This window comes from Nerophis lumbriciformis, linkage group LG09 (assembly GCF_033978685.3).
Source record: "Nerophis lumbriciformis linkage group LG09, RoL_Nlum_v2.1, whole genome shotgun sequence".
Taxonomy (NCBI): Eukaryota; Metazoa; Chordata; class Actinopteri; order Syngnathiformes; family Syngnathidae; genus Nerophis; species Nerophis lumbriciformis.
The window spans coordinates 31,696,832-31,719,268 of record NC_084556.2 but is presented as its reverse complement, the minus strand read 5'-3'; the positions used below and the strand labels follow the sequence as shown (position 1 = coordinate 31,719,268).

The window sequence follows — 22,437 nt, the reverse complement described above, 5'->3', positions numbered from 1 at the left end:
AGAAAACATTCATTGATGAAAATAAATTGTTTTAGAACTTGCGTCAATGTTCCATCGACTTTTCACCCACGTGCTACCCGAAACAGAGTTTGCAGCAAGTGTACTACAAACGGTCAAAGCCTAAATTCTTGCGCTATTCCTTCTTAAAGTGGAGCTATGATGATTTTAATATTTTTGATTGATTGATTGAAACTTTTATTAGTAGGTTGCACAGTGAAGTACATATTCCGTACAATTGACCACTAAATGGTAACACCCGAATAAGTTTTTCAACTTGTTTAAGTCGGGGTCCACTTAGAGAGGGTTAAGACTACATTTGAAACACTTCCTTGTGGTCCATATAATATGTATTGGGTATGCTCTGGTGTAAATGTTGTGCAAGTTTTGCACTACACTCACATTTATAACACGTTTTTTCAGTATGCCTGCAGGATATTTGTTTCTGGAGGCGTTTCCAGATTGCAAGTGAAACCACGCTTCACCCTCTCCACAAGTATCATATTTAAGGCTGTCAAACGATTAAAATATTAAATCACGAATAATCGCATTTTTCGTAGTTAACTCAAAATGTATTGTTATTAATTGCAACTAAATATAGTTTTTCAACATTAATAAATGTACCATCAAGAGATAATTTTGTAGTTTTTAATACCATGACTGGATCATTAGTTTGCTTTGATGAAATGTGTTTTAAACATTGTTTTTTTAAAACAGCTCAACACAAAAAGGACATGAACATGCTTTTAATATTGTGGGGGGGGGGTTCCTGCAGTGCGTGGTGTCTTGCCAGATTTAGCATTTTGTATTAATACATCATTTGTATTCTGGCTGTGGAAGCCCTTGCAGTCAGTGGAGGAGCTACACTAAGTTTAGATACCAGTTTCATGAATTAATAATTTAAAGTGTGGATTGTAACGATGGTAAAATAGTTTGATTGTCAAAGATGTTTGGTAATGTAATCTGTGATATTTATACCTGAATAAATGATTTTGATATTATGTACATTACATGTTGTACAAGTTAATGGTTTTCATATTCTTACATGATAATGTCTTAACTAGAGGTGGGAGAAATAATCTATTTTTAGATGCATCGCAATTCGGACATGGAGGGTTATCGAATCGATTAGTAAACGTCGATAATCGATTTATTTATTGTTAATAAAGTAATGCAGACAGTTTCAAAATTTGGCTGACTCCAGCAAGCCACCTCACCGAGGGAGCCGACCAACTCCTTTACTATCTGGCACTTATGGTCCACTTTTGCACACAATTTCATTAATTTAATAAATGTGGGTATTAATTGAACTGTTTCTTATTCCGAATGATTTCTTTAATGTTGCAAGTAATAAACGCGTATTTAGTGAAACAAAAAGAAATGTAATACTGCATCGATATACAGTACATATACTAAAACTGCATCAATAATTTTTATTTAATCGTAGCTCCTGAATCGTAATCGTAATCGAATCGTGAGGTGCCCAAAGATTCCCACCTCTAGTCTTAACCCTCTCTATTAAAATATTGTAAGATTCAGTCTGTTAAACATTCTGTAACTGAGTATCAACCAGAACATGTTATAAAATAATTTACACAATATTTCAGACAGTTAGAAAAGTTGCCCCATATTCCTTAGCTGATGTACTAGCATTTATTTAGGTGCAAATATCACAGATTACTTTACAAAACATCTTTGACAAAGCATGATCGTAATGTAAGACAATTAAGACATTTTTGTTTTGTTAATGTAGTTAAACCAGATGTAAAGCAAATCACTTTTATTTTGAAGCCGGAAAAGTGTGATTGGTTTTAAAAATATGTCTTGACATTTTTTTAAGACAAACCTGACTTTTTGCAATAAAAAAGTACCCTTTCGACTTCCTGTTACCGTCTTTAATTTCTGTTGAGCTTTTATGCCATCTTACTGAAGCAGTCACAGTAACAATCTACATTTTAGGTTATCAATGCACTTTAACCGTAATCCAAACACGGAAGTAAAGCTCCTCATCTCTAAGCGCCAATGTGCGTCAGCAGGCGTTAGCTCCAATGATGTAGTCTCAGGGCGTTCAAAGATAAAATGGTCTTTTCTTGTTGGGAGAACTACTCGCTATAGTGAACATAGCATATGTTTGCTTACATCTGGTGTTTCCATGCATCTCAGCCAAGAGGTTTCCCTCAGCTAAACACAAAGAGAAGAGGGCAATGTACCATTTAGTCCTTGCACACATTTGATATATGGATCTGGTTTACTATGTTTTCATGGATTTACAACAACAGTTGTTTTGTTGTTGTTGTCGTTTACAGTTGTGCTTTTGTTTTTACTTACTCTGCATGGGAATAACCCTCTTTATATTTGTATTGAATCCAGGTGCATGTGAGAATCCCATTGCAAGAGTACACTTATATGAGCAGCACCTCACACATTTTATTGTCAATTTGTTTAAAAAAGTGCCACAATCTTGATTCTTGCAGGAAAGTCAATGTGTGTGATGTCTGTCATTTGTTGACCTCAGGCCACCCTGCCCATCTTGCTGCTGCTGCTGCTGCCGCCGCTAATGTGGAGAGGGAACGGGAACGTGACCGTGAACAGCAGGAGAAGGAGAGAGAAAAGGAAAGGGAGCGCGACCGGGAGATGCGGGACCGGGAGATGCGGGACCGGGAGATGCGGGACCGGGAGATGCGGGACCGGGAAATGCGGGACCGGGAGATGCGGGACCGGGAGCGAACGAGTGATTACATGCGTGGCAGTGAGTTGTTGCTGATTATGCTGCAGAGGAGTTGCTGACATAAACTAACCCTCATTTTTTTCCTGTTAAAAGTTGTACCTCTTTTCAAGACATGAAGAGATTAGAGACAGAATATCAACAAAAAAAATCAGGAAAAAAAAAGAAAAAAGTATTCAATCAATCAGCGTTAGTTGTGGAACCCACAGATTGGTTATGGGCGCACCAATTAGTTATCTCCCTTCAGCGGGTACCTTGATGAGGAAGATTCAACTGTTGTACGATAATTTGAACTTGGAAGAAAGACAATCATTGTTGTATCACCCATGTAAGTTAAGGATGCATTTTAAAGGTTTCAGTTAACGCAAACCTCTTTAAAAAAAATCCTCATTCTCGTGGACCAGAAAGGCGGCGATTAGGTTAGCTTGTAGTACATTGTTTCCTATCAGAGGAATTCAGAGGGCGGACATCCCACCTCACTTTTGACTGTCCTAATATTATAAAGTGACTTAACTTGTAACACATCACAGTGTATCCCCAGAAAATGTGTTCGTTAAGGTGGTGTCTTTCCAGGGGGAAAGGGACGACGCCCGGGTCAGGCGGACGGACGGGGAAGGGGCTGGGTCATCCTGGGGGGCAATAGACTACAGACTGTGGTGAAGTAGGCCGGCTTCGTCGCGGGAGGAAGCCTACAATTTTTGGTTGTGTTTTCCGCTCCGTATGCTGAATGGCAATATACAATATATATCTCGATATTTTGTCCGTAAAGTAAACACAAAACAGTCCTAGTTACCTGAGATACTAAGTATGTCATTATTTTGACTTAGTAAATATTGACTTACTAAGACAAAATAATGACTAAGTCAAATTAATCACTTACTGTAAATAAGCATTTGAAAAAAAAAGTTAAAAGTGGGGCCACAGGTTGACATATGCTCAACTCATCATGCTTAATTTATTACAGCATTTGGGAAGCCTGTAGTTGATTTTTATTATGTAAATGTTATATTTCTATCAACATGTTATAGCAGGGACCCTGCCATTCAAAACTAGGCTGCTACATTACTAATGATTAATGTAACTATAGCTGAAAAAAATAGTACAATAGCAATAGGAGAGACTATTCATCCCTGAAGACAATGGAGTTCATGTAGGCTTTATGATGCAGTTAGATTATTATTATTACATTATATCAACTATCAGAGAAAAAAACTCTTCATTTAACATACCGTATTTTTCGGAGGATAAGTCGCACCGGAGTATAAGTCGCACCTGCCGAAAATGCATAATAAAGAAGGAAAAAAACATATATAAGTCGCACTGGAGCCCAGCCAAACTATGAAAAAAACTGCGACTTATAGTCCGAAAAATACGGTAATGTCCTTTTTTGCTGCTTCAACACAGAAAAAGGTAAAGTGAAATAACTTAGTTGTTAACTGTAGGTCAATAATGCTTGTCTTTCTCTCAGACAGACAGAGCTTTGCTGTCCGTAACACACGCATGCACGCACACACACACTGCAAAATTAGCTAACGTTACGCTAAAAGCTAATTAGCCTTCACCTCATGGACTGCGAGCGAGCTGAGCTGCCGCTTCTATTTCTAGAACGTCAATGGGCTCATAATAATGTTACTAGTAGTTGACTGGGAGGTGTTCATTATAATTTGGGGAGAGTTCGCTGCAATATGCTCACCTGCTAAACACCTTTCTGCTAACCCACACTGTCTCTCCTCTCTGCCTGCCTGTGCTGTGAGCACTGACTCCATGTGCTCTGAATACTCACTGCTGATTGGCTGTTACATGCGCTCTGATTACGCACTGCTGATTGGTTGTTACCGCTTTGCGTGTAACCATGGTTGTGTGGGTGGGACAATGCTGGGTGCGACAGAGATGTACTGACAGAGGCAGAGGCAGTACGAAGCGTAGCAGCTTGTTAAGACTTTAATTTAGCACCAAAATGATAATATAAATACATTTAATAAAGTCAAATACAAATAAGGCAACAAGAGAAGTATCCTACACTTCTCTTTTGTAAAGTAAATCTGAACAGCCGATATGGGCATCTACATCAACTATATGATTTGCCTGAGAACCTGGACAGGACAAAAATAAATAAAAATAAGACTTAAGTTTAGGCGGTGGCTCTTTGTTGTTAAGGCGGCCGCCTTAACAAGAAAGTGCTGCGGGAAACCCTGCATCAATTACTTCCAGCTGCAATCCTCCTCACTGGTGATTGGATGAGTGAAGGAAATGTTTGAAAAAAATCAAGTTTAACAGATTCCAGGGTATCTGCAGGATATTAAAAAGTCCAAATTACAACCATTAAAATGTAGTCCCTTATTTTTTTTTACATTCTATTAAAATCTCATAGAAATTCTTGAATAGGACTATGAAATGTCTAAAAAAAATTATTCCGTTATGTCGGGTCAGGTCCAGGATGTGGAGCCATCCTAGAGGGCAGCGTGTAAACATTGTGGTAAAAGTGAATGAAACGATAATAAAAAAGTTGAAAATCCGTTTCAAACGAGACACTTACCGTAAATCCAACAAACAGTTACACAGCTGTACAGGGATTGATTTGTACTCTTTTGTCCGTATGGATGTGTAATGGTTCTTTAATTATTTTCATTATAGTCTTTAAAAAGTCTTCAATTGGACTTGTTGAAACTTGTAAAGACCCTGGATGCTTTTTCCTATAAATTAAAAGGAGGTTAAAACTAAAACCATGCAATGTTTTGCGGTTCTAGACTATTTTTCTTTAGTGGAAGAGGACACAAAATTGCTCTTTTCTGATCTTGACTTAAGGGAAAGGCAAAAACCATTCCCAATTTCCAACTTTTTGGGTTGTCTCTCTGCTAAAGGTACTGTTAGGGGTCATCTCTATTCACTTTGTTCTGTTCAAGGACAAAAGACAATGGGCACACTCTGTCTTTTTATCTTTGCAAATACACACCTATAGTGTCATATTTGGTTTCGATGGTGATAAGAGGTGCCAGGAATGAGACCAAGCGAAGAGTGGACGTATGTATGTGTGTGTGTCCAAAACACACGCTTAGGCTAACTTCCAGTTTTATTGGACAACGCCCAGACAATTCCGGCAAGGAGGGGCTGCAAAGAAGATAAAAGCATGTGAGCAAAGGGACAATCAAAAGAGAATGAGCCAGACTTTATAGGGCTCGGTAGAAAATGGATGGATGGGTCTTTTCTCTAGCATTCATATTGCTACTGTTTGTAATTACTCCATTTGTACATCAATCCATCCATCCATCTTCTTCCACTTATCCGAGGTCGGGTTGCGGGGGAAGCAGCCTAAGCAGGGAAGCCCAGACTTCCCTCTCCCCAGCCACTTCGTCCAGCTCTTCCCGGGGGATCCTGAGGCGTTCCCAGGCCAGCCGGGAGACATAGTCTTCCCAACGTGTCCTGGGTCTTCCCCGTGGCCTCCTACTGGTCGGACGTGCCCTAAACACCTCCCGAGGGAGGCGTTCGGGTGGCATCCTGACCAGATGCCCGAACCACCTCATCTGGCTCCTCTCGATGTGGAGGAGCAGCGGCTTTACTTTGAGCTCCCCCTGGATGGCAGAGCTTCTCACCCTATCTCTAAGGGAGAGCCCCGCCACCCGGTGGAGGAAACTCATTTCGGCCGCTTGTACCGGTGATCTTGTCCTTTCGGTCATAACCCAAAGCTCATGACCATAGTTGAGGATGGGAACGTAGATCGACCGGTAAATTGAGAGCTTTGCCTTCCGGCTCAGCTCCTTCTTCACCACAACGGATCGATACAGCGTCCGCATTACTGAAGACGCCGCACCGATCCACCTGTCGATCTCACGATTCACTCTTCCCTCACTCGTAAACAAGACTCTGAGGTACTTGAACTCCTCCACTTGGGGCAGGGTCTCCTCCGCAACCCGGAGATGGCACTCCACCCTTTTCCGGGCAAGAACCATGGACTCGGACTTGGAGGTGCTGATTCTCATCCCAGTCGCTTCACACTCAGCTGCGAACCGATCCAGTGAGAGCTGAAGATCCTGGCCAGATGAAGCCATCAGGACCTCATCATCTGCAAAAAGCAGAGACCTAATCCTGCAGCCACCAAACCAGATCCCCTCAACGCCTTGACTGCACCTAGAAATTCTGTCCATAAAAGTTATGAACAGAATCGGTGACAAAGGGCAGCCTTGGCGGAGTCCAACCCTCACTGGAAACGTGTCCGACTTACTGCCGGCAATGCGGACCAAGCTGTGAAACTGATCATACAGGGAGCGGACCGCCACAATCAGACTCTCTAAGCACTCCCCACAGGACTTCCTGAGGGACACGGTCGAATGCCTTCTCCAAGTCCACAAAGCACATGTAGACTGGTTGGGCAAACTCCCATGCACCCTCAAGGACCCTGCCGAGAGTATAGAGCTGGTCCACAGTTCCACGACCAGGACGAAAACCACACTGTTCCTCCTGAATCCGAGGTTCGACTATCCGGCGTAGCCTCCTCTCCAGTACACCTGAATAGACCTTACCAGGAAGGCTGAGGAGTGTGATCCCACGATAGTTAGAACACACCCTCCGGTTCCCCTTCTTAAAAAGAGGAACCACCACCCCGGTCTGCCAATCCAGAGGTACCGCCCCCGATGTCCACGGGATGCTGCAGTGTATTGTCAACCAAGACAGCCCCACATCATCCAAAGCCTTAAGGAACTCCGGGCAAATCTCATCTACCTCTGGGGCCTTGCCACCAAAAAGCTTTTTAACTACCTCAGCAACCTCAGCCCCAGAAATAAAAGAGCCCACCACAGATTCCGCAGGCACTGCTTCCTCATAGGAAGACGTGTTGGTAGGAATGAGGAGGTCTTCGAAGTATTCCCTCCACCGATCCACAACATCCGCAGTCGAGGTCAGCAGAACACCATCCCCACCATACATGGTGTTGACATTGCACTGCTTCCCCTTCCTGAGGCGGCGGATGGTGGTCCAGAATCGCTTCGAAGCCGTCCGTAAGTCGTTTTCCATGGCTTCCCCGAACTCCTCCCATGTCCGAGTTTTTGCCTCTGCGACCGCTGAAGCCGCACATCGCTTGGCCTGTCGGTACCTGTCCGCTGCCTCAGGAGTCCTATGTACCAAAAAAACACGATAGGACTCCTTCTTCAGCTTGACGGCATCCCTCACCGCCGGTGTCCACCAACGGGTTCTAGGATTACCGCCACGACAGGCACCAACTACCTTGCGGCCACAGCTCCAATCAGCCGCCTCGACAATAGAGGTGCGGAACATGGTCCACTCGGACTCAATGTACAGCACCTCCATCGTGACATGTTCAAAGTTCTTCCGGAGGTGGGAATTGAAACTCTCTCTGACAAGAGACTCTGCCAGACGTTCCCAGCAAACCCTCACAATGCGTTTGGGCCTGCCAGGTCTGTCCGGCATCCTGCCCCACCATCGCAGCCAACTCACCACCAGGTGGTGATCGGTAGAAAGCTCCGCCCCTCTCTTCACCCGAGTGTCCAAAACATGAGGCCGCAAATCCGATGACACAACTACAAAGTCGATCATGGAACTGTGGCCTAGGGTGTCCTGGTGCCAAGTGCACATATGGACACCCTTATGTTTGAACATGGTGTTCGTTATGGACAATCTGTGACGGGCACAAAAGTCCAATAACAAAACACCACTCCAGTTCAGATCCGGGCGGCCATTCTTCCCACTCACGCCTCTCCAGGTTTCACTGTCGTTGCCAACATGAGCGTTGAAGTCCCCCAGTAGAACGAGGGAATCACCCGGGCGAGCACTCTCAAGTACTCCCACGAGTGAAACCAAAAAGGGTGGGTACTCTGAGCTGCCGTTTGGCGCGTAAGCGCAAACCACAGTCAGGACCCATCCCCCCCACCCAAAGGCGGAGGGAAGCTACCCTCTCGTCCACTGGGTTGAACTCCAACGTGCAGGCTCTGAGCCGGGGGGCAACAAGAATTGCCACCCCAGCCCGTCGCTTCTCACTGCTGGCAACGCCAGAGTGGAAGAGAGTCCAGCCCCTCTCGACAGAACTGGTTCCAGAGCCCTTGCTGTGCGTCGAAGTGAGTCCGACTATATCTAGCCGGAACTTCTCCGCCTCGCGCACTAGCTCAGGCTCCTTCCCCCCCAGCGAGGTGACGTTCCACGTCCCAAGAGCAAGCTTCTGTAGCCGAGGATCGGACCACCAAGTGCCCTGACTTCGGCTGCCGCCCAGCTCACATTGCACCCGACCTCTATGGCCCTTGCTATGAGTGGTGAGCCCATTGGAGGGGGGACCCATGTTGTCTCTTCGGACTCGCCATCGTGCCCCACCTCCGGGCCTGGATCCAGAGGGGGGCCCCGGTGACCTGCGTCCGGGCGAGGAAAATCTGGGTCCTTTGTTTTTATTCTTCATGGAGGTCTTCAAGCTGCTCTTTGTCTGATCCCTCACCTAGGACCAGTTTGTCTTGGGAGACCCTACCAGGGGGCGTAAAGCCCCCGGACAACATAGCTCCTAGGATCATTAGGACACGCAAACTCCTCTACCACGGTAAGGTGGCAGCTCAGAGAGGAGCTGTACAATAAATTGTTAATCTTAAATTGTAGTCCCCTCGCCTTACTCAGACAAGCCATTACAACAAAAGGACTTCGGCCAGTGAAAAGGCAGGTCCGAACAGTAGACTTCACTGCGTTGAGGGTCTGATGAAAGAGGTCATTTACATCTTGGATGAAAACCCCTTGGCCATTGCATTAGCCATAGCCAGAACACTGAAGATGGGTTGTGGATGTGTCTTCGAGTGACATTGACCCAATACACATGACCAAGACTGCAAATTAGTGTGTTTATGATCCTGCAGAGGCTTTGTTAGTCTCCATACCTTAATTCCACAGATGATCTGAAATTTCGAGTTGCCAAGCGACAGCCTGTCAACATTCAGGATTTAAAGAAAGTCTCTAAAGAGGTGTGAACCGTTATCTCTTCTTAGATATGCAACTCTGGTGACCCCAACTACAAGAAACCCTACCTTCTGCTTGCCAATTATTGTTTTCATCAACTACGTTTTGCATGTGGGATTGAATATTTTTTGTTTTTTTCTTGACCGTTGTTGATATTCTATCATAAAAACATGTGGACTGATTGAAGTCTTTGTTAGGGGGTAAACTTGGAAAATCAGCAGGGATCAAATAATTATATGCCCCTCTGTTATATCTTTGTGGCGATCAGGTGGAGCAGAGCAACCAGGCCGACCAGGAAGCAGAGGATATTTGCACTCTTCTTCACCCTCACTCAGGACGCAGGAAGTGGTTGTTCAACAGAGACCAAGCATTTTTCAGGGCAAAAGTGTTATCACTTCTCTGATGTAAGTCTTAATAGCTTCATCTATTGGCACCTTTATGCACCCTGACTAGTTGGTTGCACAATTCATGTAACCACCTAATAGTATAAAGGAACAACAAAGACTCAAACTTTAAAAACATAATGGAATTTATTATGTAACAGAAATCAAGAACATCCCTCCCCAAATTGTCAGTTGTTCAAAATGTATTAAAAAACGCCCACTTGAAATTCTGCCCTTTAAGACAAGCAAAGAAATTAGCACAGAAATAATGTTAGCATTAGGGATGTGCCGATCAATGGGCTACGATCAGTATCAGTCGATTTTCGTGGAAAAGTATGTGATCGCCATTGCCAATTAATTTTACTGCCCATCACAAACGCAGATCCTCTCTGGCTGACACTGCATGTATTTTTAGTCCCCCGGCTAACAAGCAGATAGCAGCATATTATGCTGCTCCTCTAAGCTAATAATAATCACCTCCATTACAGCAAAATTAACTGAAGTTCTTTGTATGTAAAGTTTCATTGTCATGATTCGTTATCACTGGAAGATGAGGCTGAATATATTACACACCAAGGAAGAGAATAAGGATATTATTGTTTTTTGTTTAAATATTGTGTTGATGTTCCTGAACTTTCAGTAGCACTTACATTAACTAAATGTTTTCTTTATTTGTGTATGTGATTGCTATCGATGTTGGTATCGACCAATCTCACTAATGGATGATCGGTATTGGAATTGGCAGCATAAAACCTTGATTGGAACATTCCTAGTTAGCATACAGAAAAACTGATTTGAATAGTAGGGGTTTTTTTTATATCCATCCATCCATTTCCTACCGCTTAGCCCGTTTGGGATTGCGAGGGGGCTGGAGCTTATCCCAGCTGCACTCAGGCGGAAGGCAGAGTACACTCTGGACAAGTCGCCACCTCATTGCAGGGCCAATACAGATAGACAAAGGCTCCAACCAAGTATTGGGCAAAGGCTGTGAATACTTACAGTATGTACATGTGATTATTTTTTTATTTTTTTTATTTTTTAATACATTTGCAAAAGAAACAATATAAAACCTTCTCATATTGTTATAGTGGGCTATTGATAAAAAAAATAATGTATTTATTTTATTATGTAATCCTGTATTCCTCCTGCCTTAAAAAATTAGCGAGAAAAGCAAAATTGGGACAATGTATACAATTAAAATGATGGTGATGAAATATTGGAAATGTTTAAACACATTCATGATATTTTATGACAAGCATTGTCGATGGAAAAAACTCAGCAGAAAGCAGAGAAAGAACAATCAAGCATGGATGACAAAAGGATTAAAAAATGCTTGTAATAAGAAGAATGCAGTTTTTTTTACTTCCACAATTTTCTAAAATCATTGGAAAAATAACAGATGGGATAAACAAATAGAATACTCGTGTGGAACCAATATGGATACAGAGCTAAAATTTCAACTTTGATGGCTTTAATCGAAATAACAGAGGAAATTACCAATTCAATAGATGGTAAACCGTGTGCAACAGCAGTGCTTGTGGATCTAACTAAAGCAATTGACACAATTAATCACAATATTTTAATTTTAAAACGGTAGGGCATCAGAGGGTTGGTCTTAAACTGGATTAGAAGCTACTTAAACAGCAGGAAACAATACGTGAAGCAAGGCGAACACACATCTACAACACTAAATATATCCTGTGGCGTACCACAGGGATCAATACTGGGACCAAAATTATGAAATCTTTATATAAATGACATTTGTAAAGTTCCAAAAGACTTAAAGTTAGTATTATTCGTTGACGATACCATCGCGGTTTGTTCAGGAGAGAACACACAGAAGCTAATACAAATATTACCGGAAGAAATTAACAAATTAAAAAGATGGTTTGACAAAAACAGACTATCCTTAAACCTCAGTAAAACTAAAATAATGCTATTCGGTAACAGTAGAGAAATTTAAACACAAATAGACATAATAGAAATTGAAAAAGTAAATTAAATAACATATCTAAGTATAATGATTGATGATAAAATAAACTGGAAATATCATTAAAAAATATACAACATCAGGTGGTAAGAAACATGTCAATAATGAATAAAGCAAAATATGCATCAGACCAAAAATCACTTCATACTCTCTACTGCTCGCTAGTGTTACCATATCTGAGTCATTGTGCAGAAATACGGGGAAATAAATACAAAAGTACACTTCGTCCATTAACCGTGTTACAAAAAGACCAGTTAGAATAATACATAATGTTGGATATAGAGAACATTCAGACACTTTATTTATTGAATCGAAAATATAGAAATTCTACGATATAGTGCATTTGCAAAGAGCTAAAATTATGCACAAAGCAAACTATAACCTGCTACCCAAGAACGAACAACAATTCTTCTCAACAAAAGAGAAGAAATATAACCTTAGAGAAAAATTTAATTTAAAACATTTGTATGCACATACAACACTTGAGACCTGTATGTGGAATTAAATTATGGAATGGATTAAGCAAAGAAAGCAAACAATGTATTAATGTGATCCAACTCAATAAACTGTTCAAACTCAAAGTGTTTAGCAAGTACAAAGAAGAAGGACCATGATAAACATTCTGAATGTACTGACAATCTTATTTATCTCACCATCCATCCATCCATCCATCTTCTTCCGCTTATCCGAGGTCGGGTCGCGGGGGCAGCAGCCTAAGCAGGGAAGCACAGACTTCCCTCTCCCCAGCCACTTCGTCCAGCTCCTCCCGGGGGATCCCGAGGCGTTCCCAGGCCAGCCGGGAGACATAGTCTTCCCAACTGTCCTGGGTCTTCCCCGTGGCCTCCTACCGGTCGGACGTGCCCTAAACACCTCCCGAGGGAGGCGATCGGGTGGCATCCTGACCAGATGCCCGAACCACCTCATCTGGCTCCTCTCGATGTGGAGGAGCAGCGGCTTTACTTTGAGCTCCCCCCGGATGACAGAGCTTCTCACCCTATCTCTAAGGGAGAGCCCTGCCACCCGGCGGAGGAAACTCATTTCGGCCGCTTGTACCCGTGATCTTGTCCTTTAGTTCATAACCCAAAGCTCATGACCATAGGTGAGGATGGGAATGTAGATCGACCGGTAAATTGAGAGCTTTGCCTTCCGGCTCAGCTCCTTCTTCACCACAACGGATCGATACAGCGTCCGCCTTACTGAAGATGCCGCACCGATACGCCTGTCGATCTCACGATCCACTCTTCCCTCACTCGTGAACAAGACTCCGAGGTACTTAAACTCCTCTACTTGGGGCAGGGTCTCCTCCCCAACCCGAAGATGGCATTCCACCCTTTTCCGGGCGAGAACCATGGACTCGGACTTGGAGGTGCTGATTCTCATCCCAGTCGCTTCACACTCGGCTGCGAACCGATCCAGCGAGAGCTGAAGATCCTGGCCAGATGAAGCCATCAGGACCACATCATCTGCAAAAAGCAGAGACCTAATCCTGCAGCCACCAAACCAGATCCCCTCAACGCCTTGACTGCGCCTAGAAATTCTGTCCATAAAAGTTATGAACAGAATCGGTGACAAAGGGCAGCCTTGGCGGAGTCCAACCCTCACTGGAAACGTGTCCGACTTACTGCCGGCAATGCGGACCAAGCTCTGACACTGATCATACAGGGAGCCGACCGCCAAAATCAGACAGTCCGATACCGCATACTCTCTGAGCACTCCCCACAGGACTTCCCGAGGGACACGGTCGAATGCCTTCTCCAAGTCCACAAAACACATGTAGACTGGTTGGGCAAACTCCCATACACCCTCAAGGACCCTGCCGAGAGTATAGAGCTGGTCCACAGTTCCACGACCAGGACGAAAACCACACTGTTCCTCCTGAATCCGAGGTTCGACTATCCGGCATAGCCTCCTCTCCAGTACACCTGAATAGACCTTACCGGGAAGGCTGAGGAGTGTGATCCCACGATAGTTAGAACACACCCTCCGGTTCCCCTTCTTAAAGAGAGGAACCACCACCCCGGTCTGCCAATCCAGAGGTACCGCCCCCGATGTCCACGCGATGCTGCAGAGTCTTGTCAACCAAGACAGCCCCACAGCATCCAGAGCCTTAAGGAACTCCGGGCGGATCTCATCCACCCCCGGGGCCTTGCCACCGAGGAGCTTTTTAACTATCTCAGCAACCTCAGCCCCAGAAATAGAAGAGCCCACCACAGATTCCCCAGGCACTGCTTCCTCATAGGAAGACGTGTTGGTGGGATTGAGGAGGTCTTCGAAGTATTCCCTCCACCGATCCACAACACCATCCTCACCATACACGGTGTTGATAGTGCACTGCTTCCCCTTCCTGAGGCGGCGGATGGTGGTCCAGAATCGCTTCGAAGCCGTCCGGAAGTCGTTTTCCATGGCTTCCCCGAACTCCTCCCATGTCCGAGTTTTTTCCTCCGCAACCGCTGAAGCCGCACACCGCTTGGCCTGTCGGTACCTGTCCGCTGCCTCAGGAGTCCAATGAGCCATAAGAACCCGATAGGACTCCTTCTTCAGCTTGACGGCATCCCTCACCGCCGGTGTCCACCAACGGGTTCTAGGATTACCGCCACGACAGGCACCAACTACCTTGCGGCCACAGCTCCAATCAGCTGCCTCGACAATAGAGGCGCGGAACATGGTCCACTCGGACTCAATGTCCAGCACCTCCCTCGTGACATGTTCAAAGTTCTTCCGGAGGTGGGAATTGAAACTCTCTCTGACAAGAGACTCTGCCAGACGTTCCCAGCAAACCCTCACAATGCGTTTGGGCCTGCCAGGTCTGTCCGGCATCCTCCCCCACCATCGCAGCCAACTCACCACCAGGTGGTGATCGGTTGAAAGCTCCGCCCCTCTCTTCACCCGAGTGTCCAAAACATGAGGCCGCAAATCCGATGACACAACTACAAAGTCGATCATGGAACTGCGGCCTAGGGTGTCCTGGTGCCAAGTGCACATATGGACACCCTTATGTTCGAACATGGTGTTCATTATGGACAATCTGTGACGGGTACAAAAGTCCAATAACAGAACACCACTCGGGTTCAGATCCGGGCGGCCATTCTTCCCAATCACGCCTCTCCAGGTTTCACTGTCGCTGCCAACATGAGCATTGAAGTCCCCCAGTAGAACGAGGGAATCACCCGGTGGAGCACTCTCAAGTACTCCCTCGAGCGAATCCAATCAATTAGCTCACCATATGAAATACAACTTACTTCACTTATTATTTATTTATTTGTTTAATGATATTACTTATGGAGTATATTGTGAAAAAGTTGAGAACAGGAAGTGAACAAAAGTGTTAGCAACTGCTATGTACAGGAAAAGGGGTAGGATTAAATAGGCTCTGCTTCTTTCTACTCCTTTTCGAACATGTTGAAACTGGAAATTATGATGCATCATGTTGTTTGCATGCACGTTCGAAATAAACTCAACTCAACTTTTGGAAATAAGGCTGTAACATAACAAAATGTGGAAAAAGTGTAGTGCTGTGAATACTTTCCGAAAGCACTGTACATTGCCAAAAATAGACGCTGCAACTGGCTTCCCTTCCTCCTCACGTCTTCATGTGTCTCCCTCCACCCCCCAGCAAGCGGACAAAAAATTAAGTCTTGCAGTATTTTAAATGTAACTATGCCAGCATTTTACAAAGTATACGGAAAACTTTGACTCTTGCTTGATTACTCAATTTACAGTAGTATTAAAAATAACATGCGAAAGCTTCTTGCGGTCACAGCCATATATGTGACATCCTCCTCAGTCTCCGCAATGCCTGTGTGCGAAGACCACCCGATGCTGCTGTCTTCCTGAAATGGCCAAGGAATCACAGGAACACGTTTTGACAACAATAGGTGGCAAAATGATGGCACAGATAATTAATTTATAAATCATGGTGAAAAAGTGAATTTTATGTCCTTGTCTCAATCTTTTCTACATTGTTCAAATCAAATGTTGGCAAAGCCCTAACACTCACCTCTGTGTGTCGCCAACATATCCACAGCCTGTAGAAATGTTTGTATGTCAGCCGTTAAATTGACCTGAGGCACCACATATTTCCACGTCAAAGTCAGTCTTGATACATTTCATCCTTGCCAAGAAAGATTGTATGCCAGGTTTTTGTGCGTAAGCAAGCTTGTTACATGAAGACCCTGGTCTGTACACTTCACTCATACTGATTTCTCTGTTGCACATGATTAAATTTAAAAAATGTCTGATATACTTAAAACTATTTTTTAGGCCTCATTCAGCTACAACGACATCAGCAGCCCAGAGTAACCCCCGTTACAGTACTGCCGCTGATGCCCTGGCTGCCTTGGTAGATATTGCAGCCTCTGCTCCGCCTGTGGATGTGGCCAAAGTTAAGGAGAACAAACGAGATGAACGGGATGATGAAATATCTTCGACATCTCGGCGAGCGGCAAGCTTCTCGGAACAACAGCAGGAGTCAGAACGGAGATCCCTTGCTTACGGAGCTATGACGATGCCAGGGAGCAAGCCCCACCCAGCATACGCTGAGGCTGTTGGGGTTAAAGATAAGGTACCCCAAACATCGAAGTCACGCATTGAGGAAGAGCTCCGAACACGAGGAAAAACGACCATAACAGCCGCCAACTTCATTGATGTCATCATTACGCGAAAGATTGCATCAGAGAAAGACTCACGAGAGCGGGGCTCTCAGAGCTCTGACTCTTCCAGTAGCTGTGAGTATGAGAAGTTTCATCAACTTGTCTTGTCTTGTCTTGTCTTGTCATATATTTATTTCTATCACATCAGCTGACCTTCCAAACTTTTTTGTCGTTTTTCTTGTACAGTGTCATCAAGTCGATATGACAACCCGGGTGGGGGAGCCATTGAAGTGATAAGTCCTGCTAGTTCTCCAGTCCAATCTCAACAGGAAAAACTTGACGAGGGGCAACAGACAGCAGGTAGAGACTCACTACACATGCACGTCGGTGTTAAGCACATCATGATTAGATGGAAATAATAATTTATCCTACCTTATCTTGTTTTCTCAAAGTAGTAATGTTGCAATGGCGCCACTTTTCCCGTCGCAGTTCAGCGTCTAATCCTATTTCTTGATGTAACAACATTTTTAAGTCAGAAAAGACTCTTTAAAGATGACATTTGATGACTTTAACCTAAGCTGCTAGTCAATTGTAGTAAAGGATATCATAAAATAATTAAGGGTTTCCGTGGTATTAAGTCATTTATTGGATTTTGTGAAAATTAAAGCCTTAAATAGCATTCAAAAATATTAAATTCGATCTCCAGGGGCATTAAAAAATACAATACAATTGTATGACTCTGCTGCTGCGGTCATCGATAAATTGCTACGTCTGTCTGTGTTTCTTTTCTCCGTCTCTGGCTTTCAAACTGGATACATGTGGTCTTGTAATGAAAAACGTTGCCATTCTTTGGTGACTGTTGGCGTGGAGTCCTTAACTCCGACATCATGTAATGTTAATGAGGAAGCTCAGCTTGTTTCATACACAACTCCTTTATTTCAGTCGTCTCCGCTTCGACGAACATGAGCTAATACCTTATGCATTTTTACAGCATGTTTTAAAAGAGATAAAATAAAAACTAAAATGAATTCTGGGTATATTATATTGATCAACTAAGTGCAGTTCCCCTTTAATCATTTTGATTGAAGGTACAGTGTGATGACTGAAAGGCACAACCTTTAAAATCGCTATTGTCTACGACCGGTGCACGTAGTCAGAACATCGACGCTTGAAATGCTACATCCTGTGAACGTGCTCATGCTGTGGTGAAAGCGAGAAAATGGGAAACTGCAAAAGTAGCTGGCTGGCTAGCTTTTCAAAACTTGGTTAAACCCTGTCGATTGTAAACTCAGATAGGCGTTATGCAGTATCTTCAAAAAGACCTACAAACTTTGCTCAATGATCATCCATGCAGTGAAATCACACGTTATCAGCTAATCACAAGTTGGCTATTAAATGCATGCAACGGTCCCACACTTTTTTGGCATGACCGTGACCAGATAATCTGTGAACTAATACATTTGACATCCCAAAAAAAAAATTGCTGAAAACAATTATATGTAAAATATGTATACAGGACAGTGGTATCTTGGCTTTTGGTGTTGAAAGCCAAATCCTATAAAAAAATAAACAGGGGGTCAATTCTTATAGGAAACAATGAAAATACAATGGATTGGTTTCAGACACGCAAAAACACTTTTTTTTATAGCGAATCATTTATACTTATGAACACCAAAAACAATGCAGAAACATGCCGGGTTAAACAAGTAAAAGGGGCTGATTTTAACCTTTACACGGATGCCTAGAAGGCACCAATGTGTTTTAAGCATATTATCCCGCCCACTTGTGGCTTTTAAGACGTAATGATGTACACTACATGCGTACGTAATATGTGCTTGTGTGTTGTTGGCTAATGAAAGCGATTTGGATAGCTAACGTTAGCTATCATTGAATTTATATATTATCATAACAACAACATGACTGCAATTTTTTTGTTGCTTCTTATGGACTGCTTTTTTAAAACTTTAAAAAAAACATTATGTAGATTCACCTGGTCACAACATTAGTTACACCTGCACATTCTCAGGTTGATTCAGAGTGCATAAAAAAGAGCTGCTTTTAGCAGCATTAATGTCACTGCATGTCAGTGTTACTATGCGCATGCAAAGATTAGATAAATATAATACTTTATCCTGCCTTTTGGGGTTTTCTCGTAGCCTGAAGCAGACCCCCGCCCCACTCACATAGATCTTAATTTATTGTCTAAATACGTGCTTCCACCTCGCGGTAACGTCACGACTTAGCTAAACTAAAAAAAAGCCTGCCAACAGAGGCATCCAAAAACTGGATTGAAGCTCATCCCAAAATGCATGAACCTTAAGATTTGACTCTTTGACATTGTTTAACACAAGTGTCCATCATTGTAACATTTAATTCAGAAAAGACGAAATTCATCAGAAGTCCCCCAACATTTGATTGTTTTTAGCATGCTTTATAAACACAAGTATCAAAGTGGCCCCTTTATCTTTTATTTTCTGCTTGCGGCCCTTGTTGAAAAAAAAGACCCATGATCTAAAGTATATATTGCTATTAGGAAAAGTAGCAATGTATGAATGTTAAAACCTCTTCTCTGTCTCATCACCCTCCTCAAATTCTCAATTCTCTGCTACCATATTCAGTTGGTATGCGGGCTTATGACATGAGTCGATACCGACCTCCAGGAGAGTCCCCGCAGCCCAGTTCCCAACAGCCCCCCTCTTCCCAAGCTGACAGTTATTCCCAAATTCCCAAGACACACCGGGTCATGACCCTGGCAGATCACATCTCGGTAGGAAATGAATATAATATCATAATAAGACAAAGTAACCTCATACAGGATGAACATTCAAATTCATTTATCAATTTCTTTCACGCAGCACATTATAACCCAAGACTTTGCCCGGAATCAAGACCCTCCTACAGTTTCTTCTTCAGCCTCTGTCACATTCCAGAGCACGGTGCCAACTGTGTCCTCTACAAGTCGAGCTAAGTTGCCAAGTCACTACAGTCCTGAGAATCAAGTCCAGGCCCCACATCACCACAGACTCCCCAGCAGGGTTTCCCCAGAAAACGCCACAGACAAGCCCAGATCCAGGTCGAGGTCATTTAGTCATTCCGTCATCAAGTTGAATAAGCTATAACCCATCATCTCAACACGATCCCTCTCCCTCCCTTCTAGACCTGGAAAGTCTCCAGAGAGAGGTGGAAGGCATATGGACAACTATGAACCTATCTCACCACCACAGAGCTACCAGAGCATGGACAAGCAAGAGACTGCTGGGCCTGCAACCCAAAGACGAGAAGCAGAGAACTCTGAGATCAGGTACATGAGCTGCGTGCTAGATACATCGTTAACCATCGTGTGGCGAAGTTGGGAGAGTGGCCGTGCCAGCAATCTGAGGGCTACTGGTTCAATCCCCACCTACCATCCTAGTCACGTCCATTGTGTCCTTGAGCAAGACACTTCACCCTTGCTCCTGATGGGCCTGGTTAGCGCCGTGCATGGCAGCTCCCGCCATCAGTGTGTGAATGGGTGAATGTGGAAATAGTGTCAAAGCGCTTTGAGTTCCTTAAAAAAGGTAGAAAAGCGCTATACAAGTACGACCCATTTACCATTTAATTACCGGGTAGTAGGCAAAACCCACTGAGGATCAAAAATAAAACAATCATTTTGAGATGTATTAATTTTTGATTAAGACATAATATGGCACAGGGGTTAGTGCATGTGCCTCACAATACGAAGGTCCTGAGTAGTCCTGAGTTCAATCCCGGGCTCGGGATCTTTCTGAGTGGAGTTTGCATGTTCTCCCTGTGACTGCGTGGGTTCCCTCCAGGTACTCCGGTTTCCTCCCACCTCCTAAGACATGCACCTGGGGATAGGTTGATTGGCAACACTAAATTGGCCCTAGTGTGTGAATGTGAGTGTGAATGTTGTCTGTCTATTTGTGTTGGCCCTGCGATGAGGTGGCGGCTTGTCCAGGGTGTACACCGCTTCCGCCCGAATGCAGCTGAGATAGGCTCCAGCACCCCCCGTGACCCAAATAGGGACAAGCGGTAGAAAATGGATGATTGGATGGATTATGATTTGATGCTTTGACGTTGTTTAACACCAGTATCCAACATTGCAACATTTATAAGTCAGAAAAAAATGAATTCATCATAGGTCCCTTTTAAATATTTTGAGATCTTCCATATGTTTTTGACGATGGTTAATTATTTTGTCCAATAGGTACAATATGGCAGTCTTGGAGAAGTTGTTTTAAAACCGTACCCAAAAGTTGGTTTCTCATTTACAGTACTTACTTTATTTCCTTGTTATCTATTGCATCACAGGAATGACTCACGATCCCCCGGCAATGTCAGTTATCTGCCCTCCTTCTTCACCAAACTAGAGAACACCTCACCTATGGTGAAATCCAAAAAGCAGGAGATCTTTCGTAAGTTGAACTCCAACTCTGGTGTCGGTGATTCTGATGTTGGTAAGTGGGGCTCTGTCTCCCTCTTGTTTCTAAGTGAAATGCATGCATCAAATGCTGAAACTAACTTGTCAAGTGTGCGTGCGTGCATGTGCATGCCATGTGTGTTGACTGCAACAGCTCCTTCTAAATGTCTTTCTCATATAAGCATGTACTATGTTTTTACAAATATATACTTGTCTGGCATTTCGTTTATTCAATATCTAATGTTGTCTTTTAGGAATTGCCCAGCCTGGCACAGAGATTTTCAACTTGCCTGCGGTTACCAGCTCCAGTAAGTTACCAAAATACCCAAGTGGCTATTTCTAAAGTAAAGTATGCAACTAAGTACAGTTCCTTTCACAAGTTTACAGTACAAACAGTCATCCAGGGTTTGAATGTCTTGTTATTTTGGGGCCATTCATGATTTATTTCAACACAACGCACGTTGTCATCGATTTTTTAAAATAAGAACAGAGCGCACACTTATGAAGTTATAATTTTTTTAAATTTACGGAGGGTCACAATTATACATACAGGTTAAAAAAAATACTGTACACACAGTCCTGTAAATCATATAATAAGTGATACTACTTTTTACTTGACAAAGCCTAGCTCTATTAAAGAGATTCACAATAATTTGTATCTACATATATTACACTTCCTTTTGTTATCTTCCATTTGTTACACCTTTGATTTTTATGCTCTAACTATGAAAAGCTTTGATTATTTAATATCCTACTTCGCGGAAATACATTTTTCGCAGTCATGTCCAGTCCCTTTTAACCGTGATAAACAAGAGATTGTTAAGGTCTTGGACAAGGGGGGGTGACCCCAGGATGCAGAGACGGGAGACAAGGTGGAATTACAAAAATGAAAAATGTAATTAGACAAAAAGGGATAACTAAGGGCGATGGGGCAGAAGCGCACACCATGTAACCTGGACAAAATAGAGGTAGGCAGGAGAAAAGGCCAGGGCGCACTGAGCAGGGCAAGAGTCCAACAAAAGAATCCCTTTTACCTCAGGGGGGCTAGGAAATAAACACAGAAGAGGTTAGGGAATTCAGGACAAAGTAGCGACAATGTACCAGGTCTGGTAATGTGAAGCAGGTGCATGCACGAGAGGAGTTCGGGATGCAATAACCAGCAAGTCCAAGCTGTCAGTGACGAGCCTAAATACCGGCGGGCTAATTGCGAGCAGGTGTGCCTCAAGGTCCGCCCCTCGCCGAGGACGAATCACTAAATACACAGGTGCAGACAAAGGAGAAGGCAGGAAAACACTAAAACACAACAGGGATGACTGTACCCCAAAAGAAAGGGGCCATTATGTGTTTCGACCGTACATTTCTCATTGTATGCTTTGTGCTGTCTGTCCTTCATA

At 43.6% G+C, this 22,437-nt stretch overlaps 1 protein-coding gene across 11 annotated transcripts in view; it reads left to right on the top strand.

Annotated features, from left to right (window-relative positions):
- ncor1 (nuclear receptor corepressor 1) overlaps window positions 1-22,437 on the top strand; it is a 124,351-nt gene that overhangs the window by 95,943 nt on the left and 5,971 nt on the right. For 8 of the 11 annotated variants that reach the window (XM_061961961.2, XM_061961963.2, XM_061961962.2 and 5 more), the window contains 9 exons: window positions 2,513-2,746; window positions 9,930-10,065; window positions 16,295-16,758; window positions 16,870-16,983; window positions 19,242-19,390; window positions 19,479-19,702; window positions 19,781-19,924; window positions 20,935-21,080; window positions 21,298-21,351. In XM_061961961.2, coding sequence (XP_061817945.2) covers window positions 2,513-2,746; window positions 9,930-10,065; window positions 16,295-16,758; window positions 16,870-16,983; window positions 19,242-19,390; window positions 19,479-19,702; window positions 19,781-19,924; window positions 20,935-21,080; window positions 21,298-21,351 — 1,665 coding nt within the window. The remainder of the gene's footprint in view (window positions 1-2,512; window positions 2,747-9,929; window positions 10,066-16,294; window positions 16,759-16,869; window positions 16,984-19,241; window positions 19,391-19,478; window positions 19,703-19,780; window positions 19,925-20,934; window positions 21,081-21,297; window positions 21,352-22,437) is intronic. The other 3 variants (XM_061961966.2, XM_061961957.2, XM_061961959.2) reach the window with 2 other exon arrangements.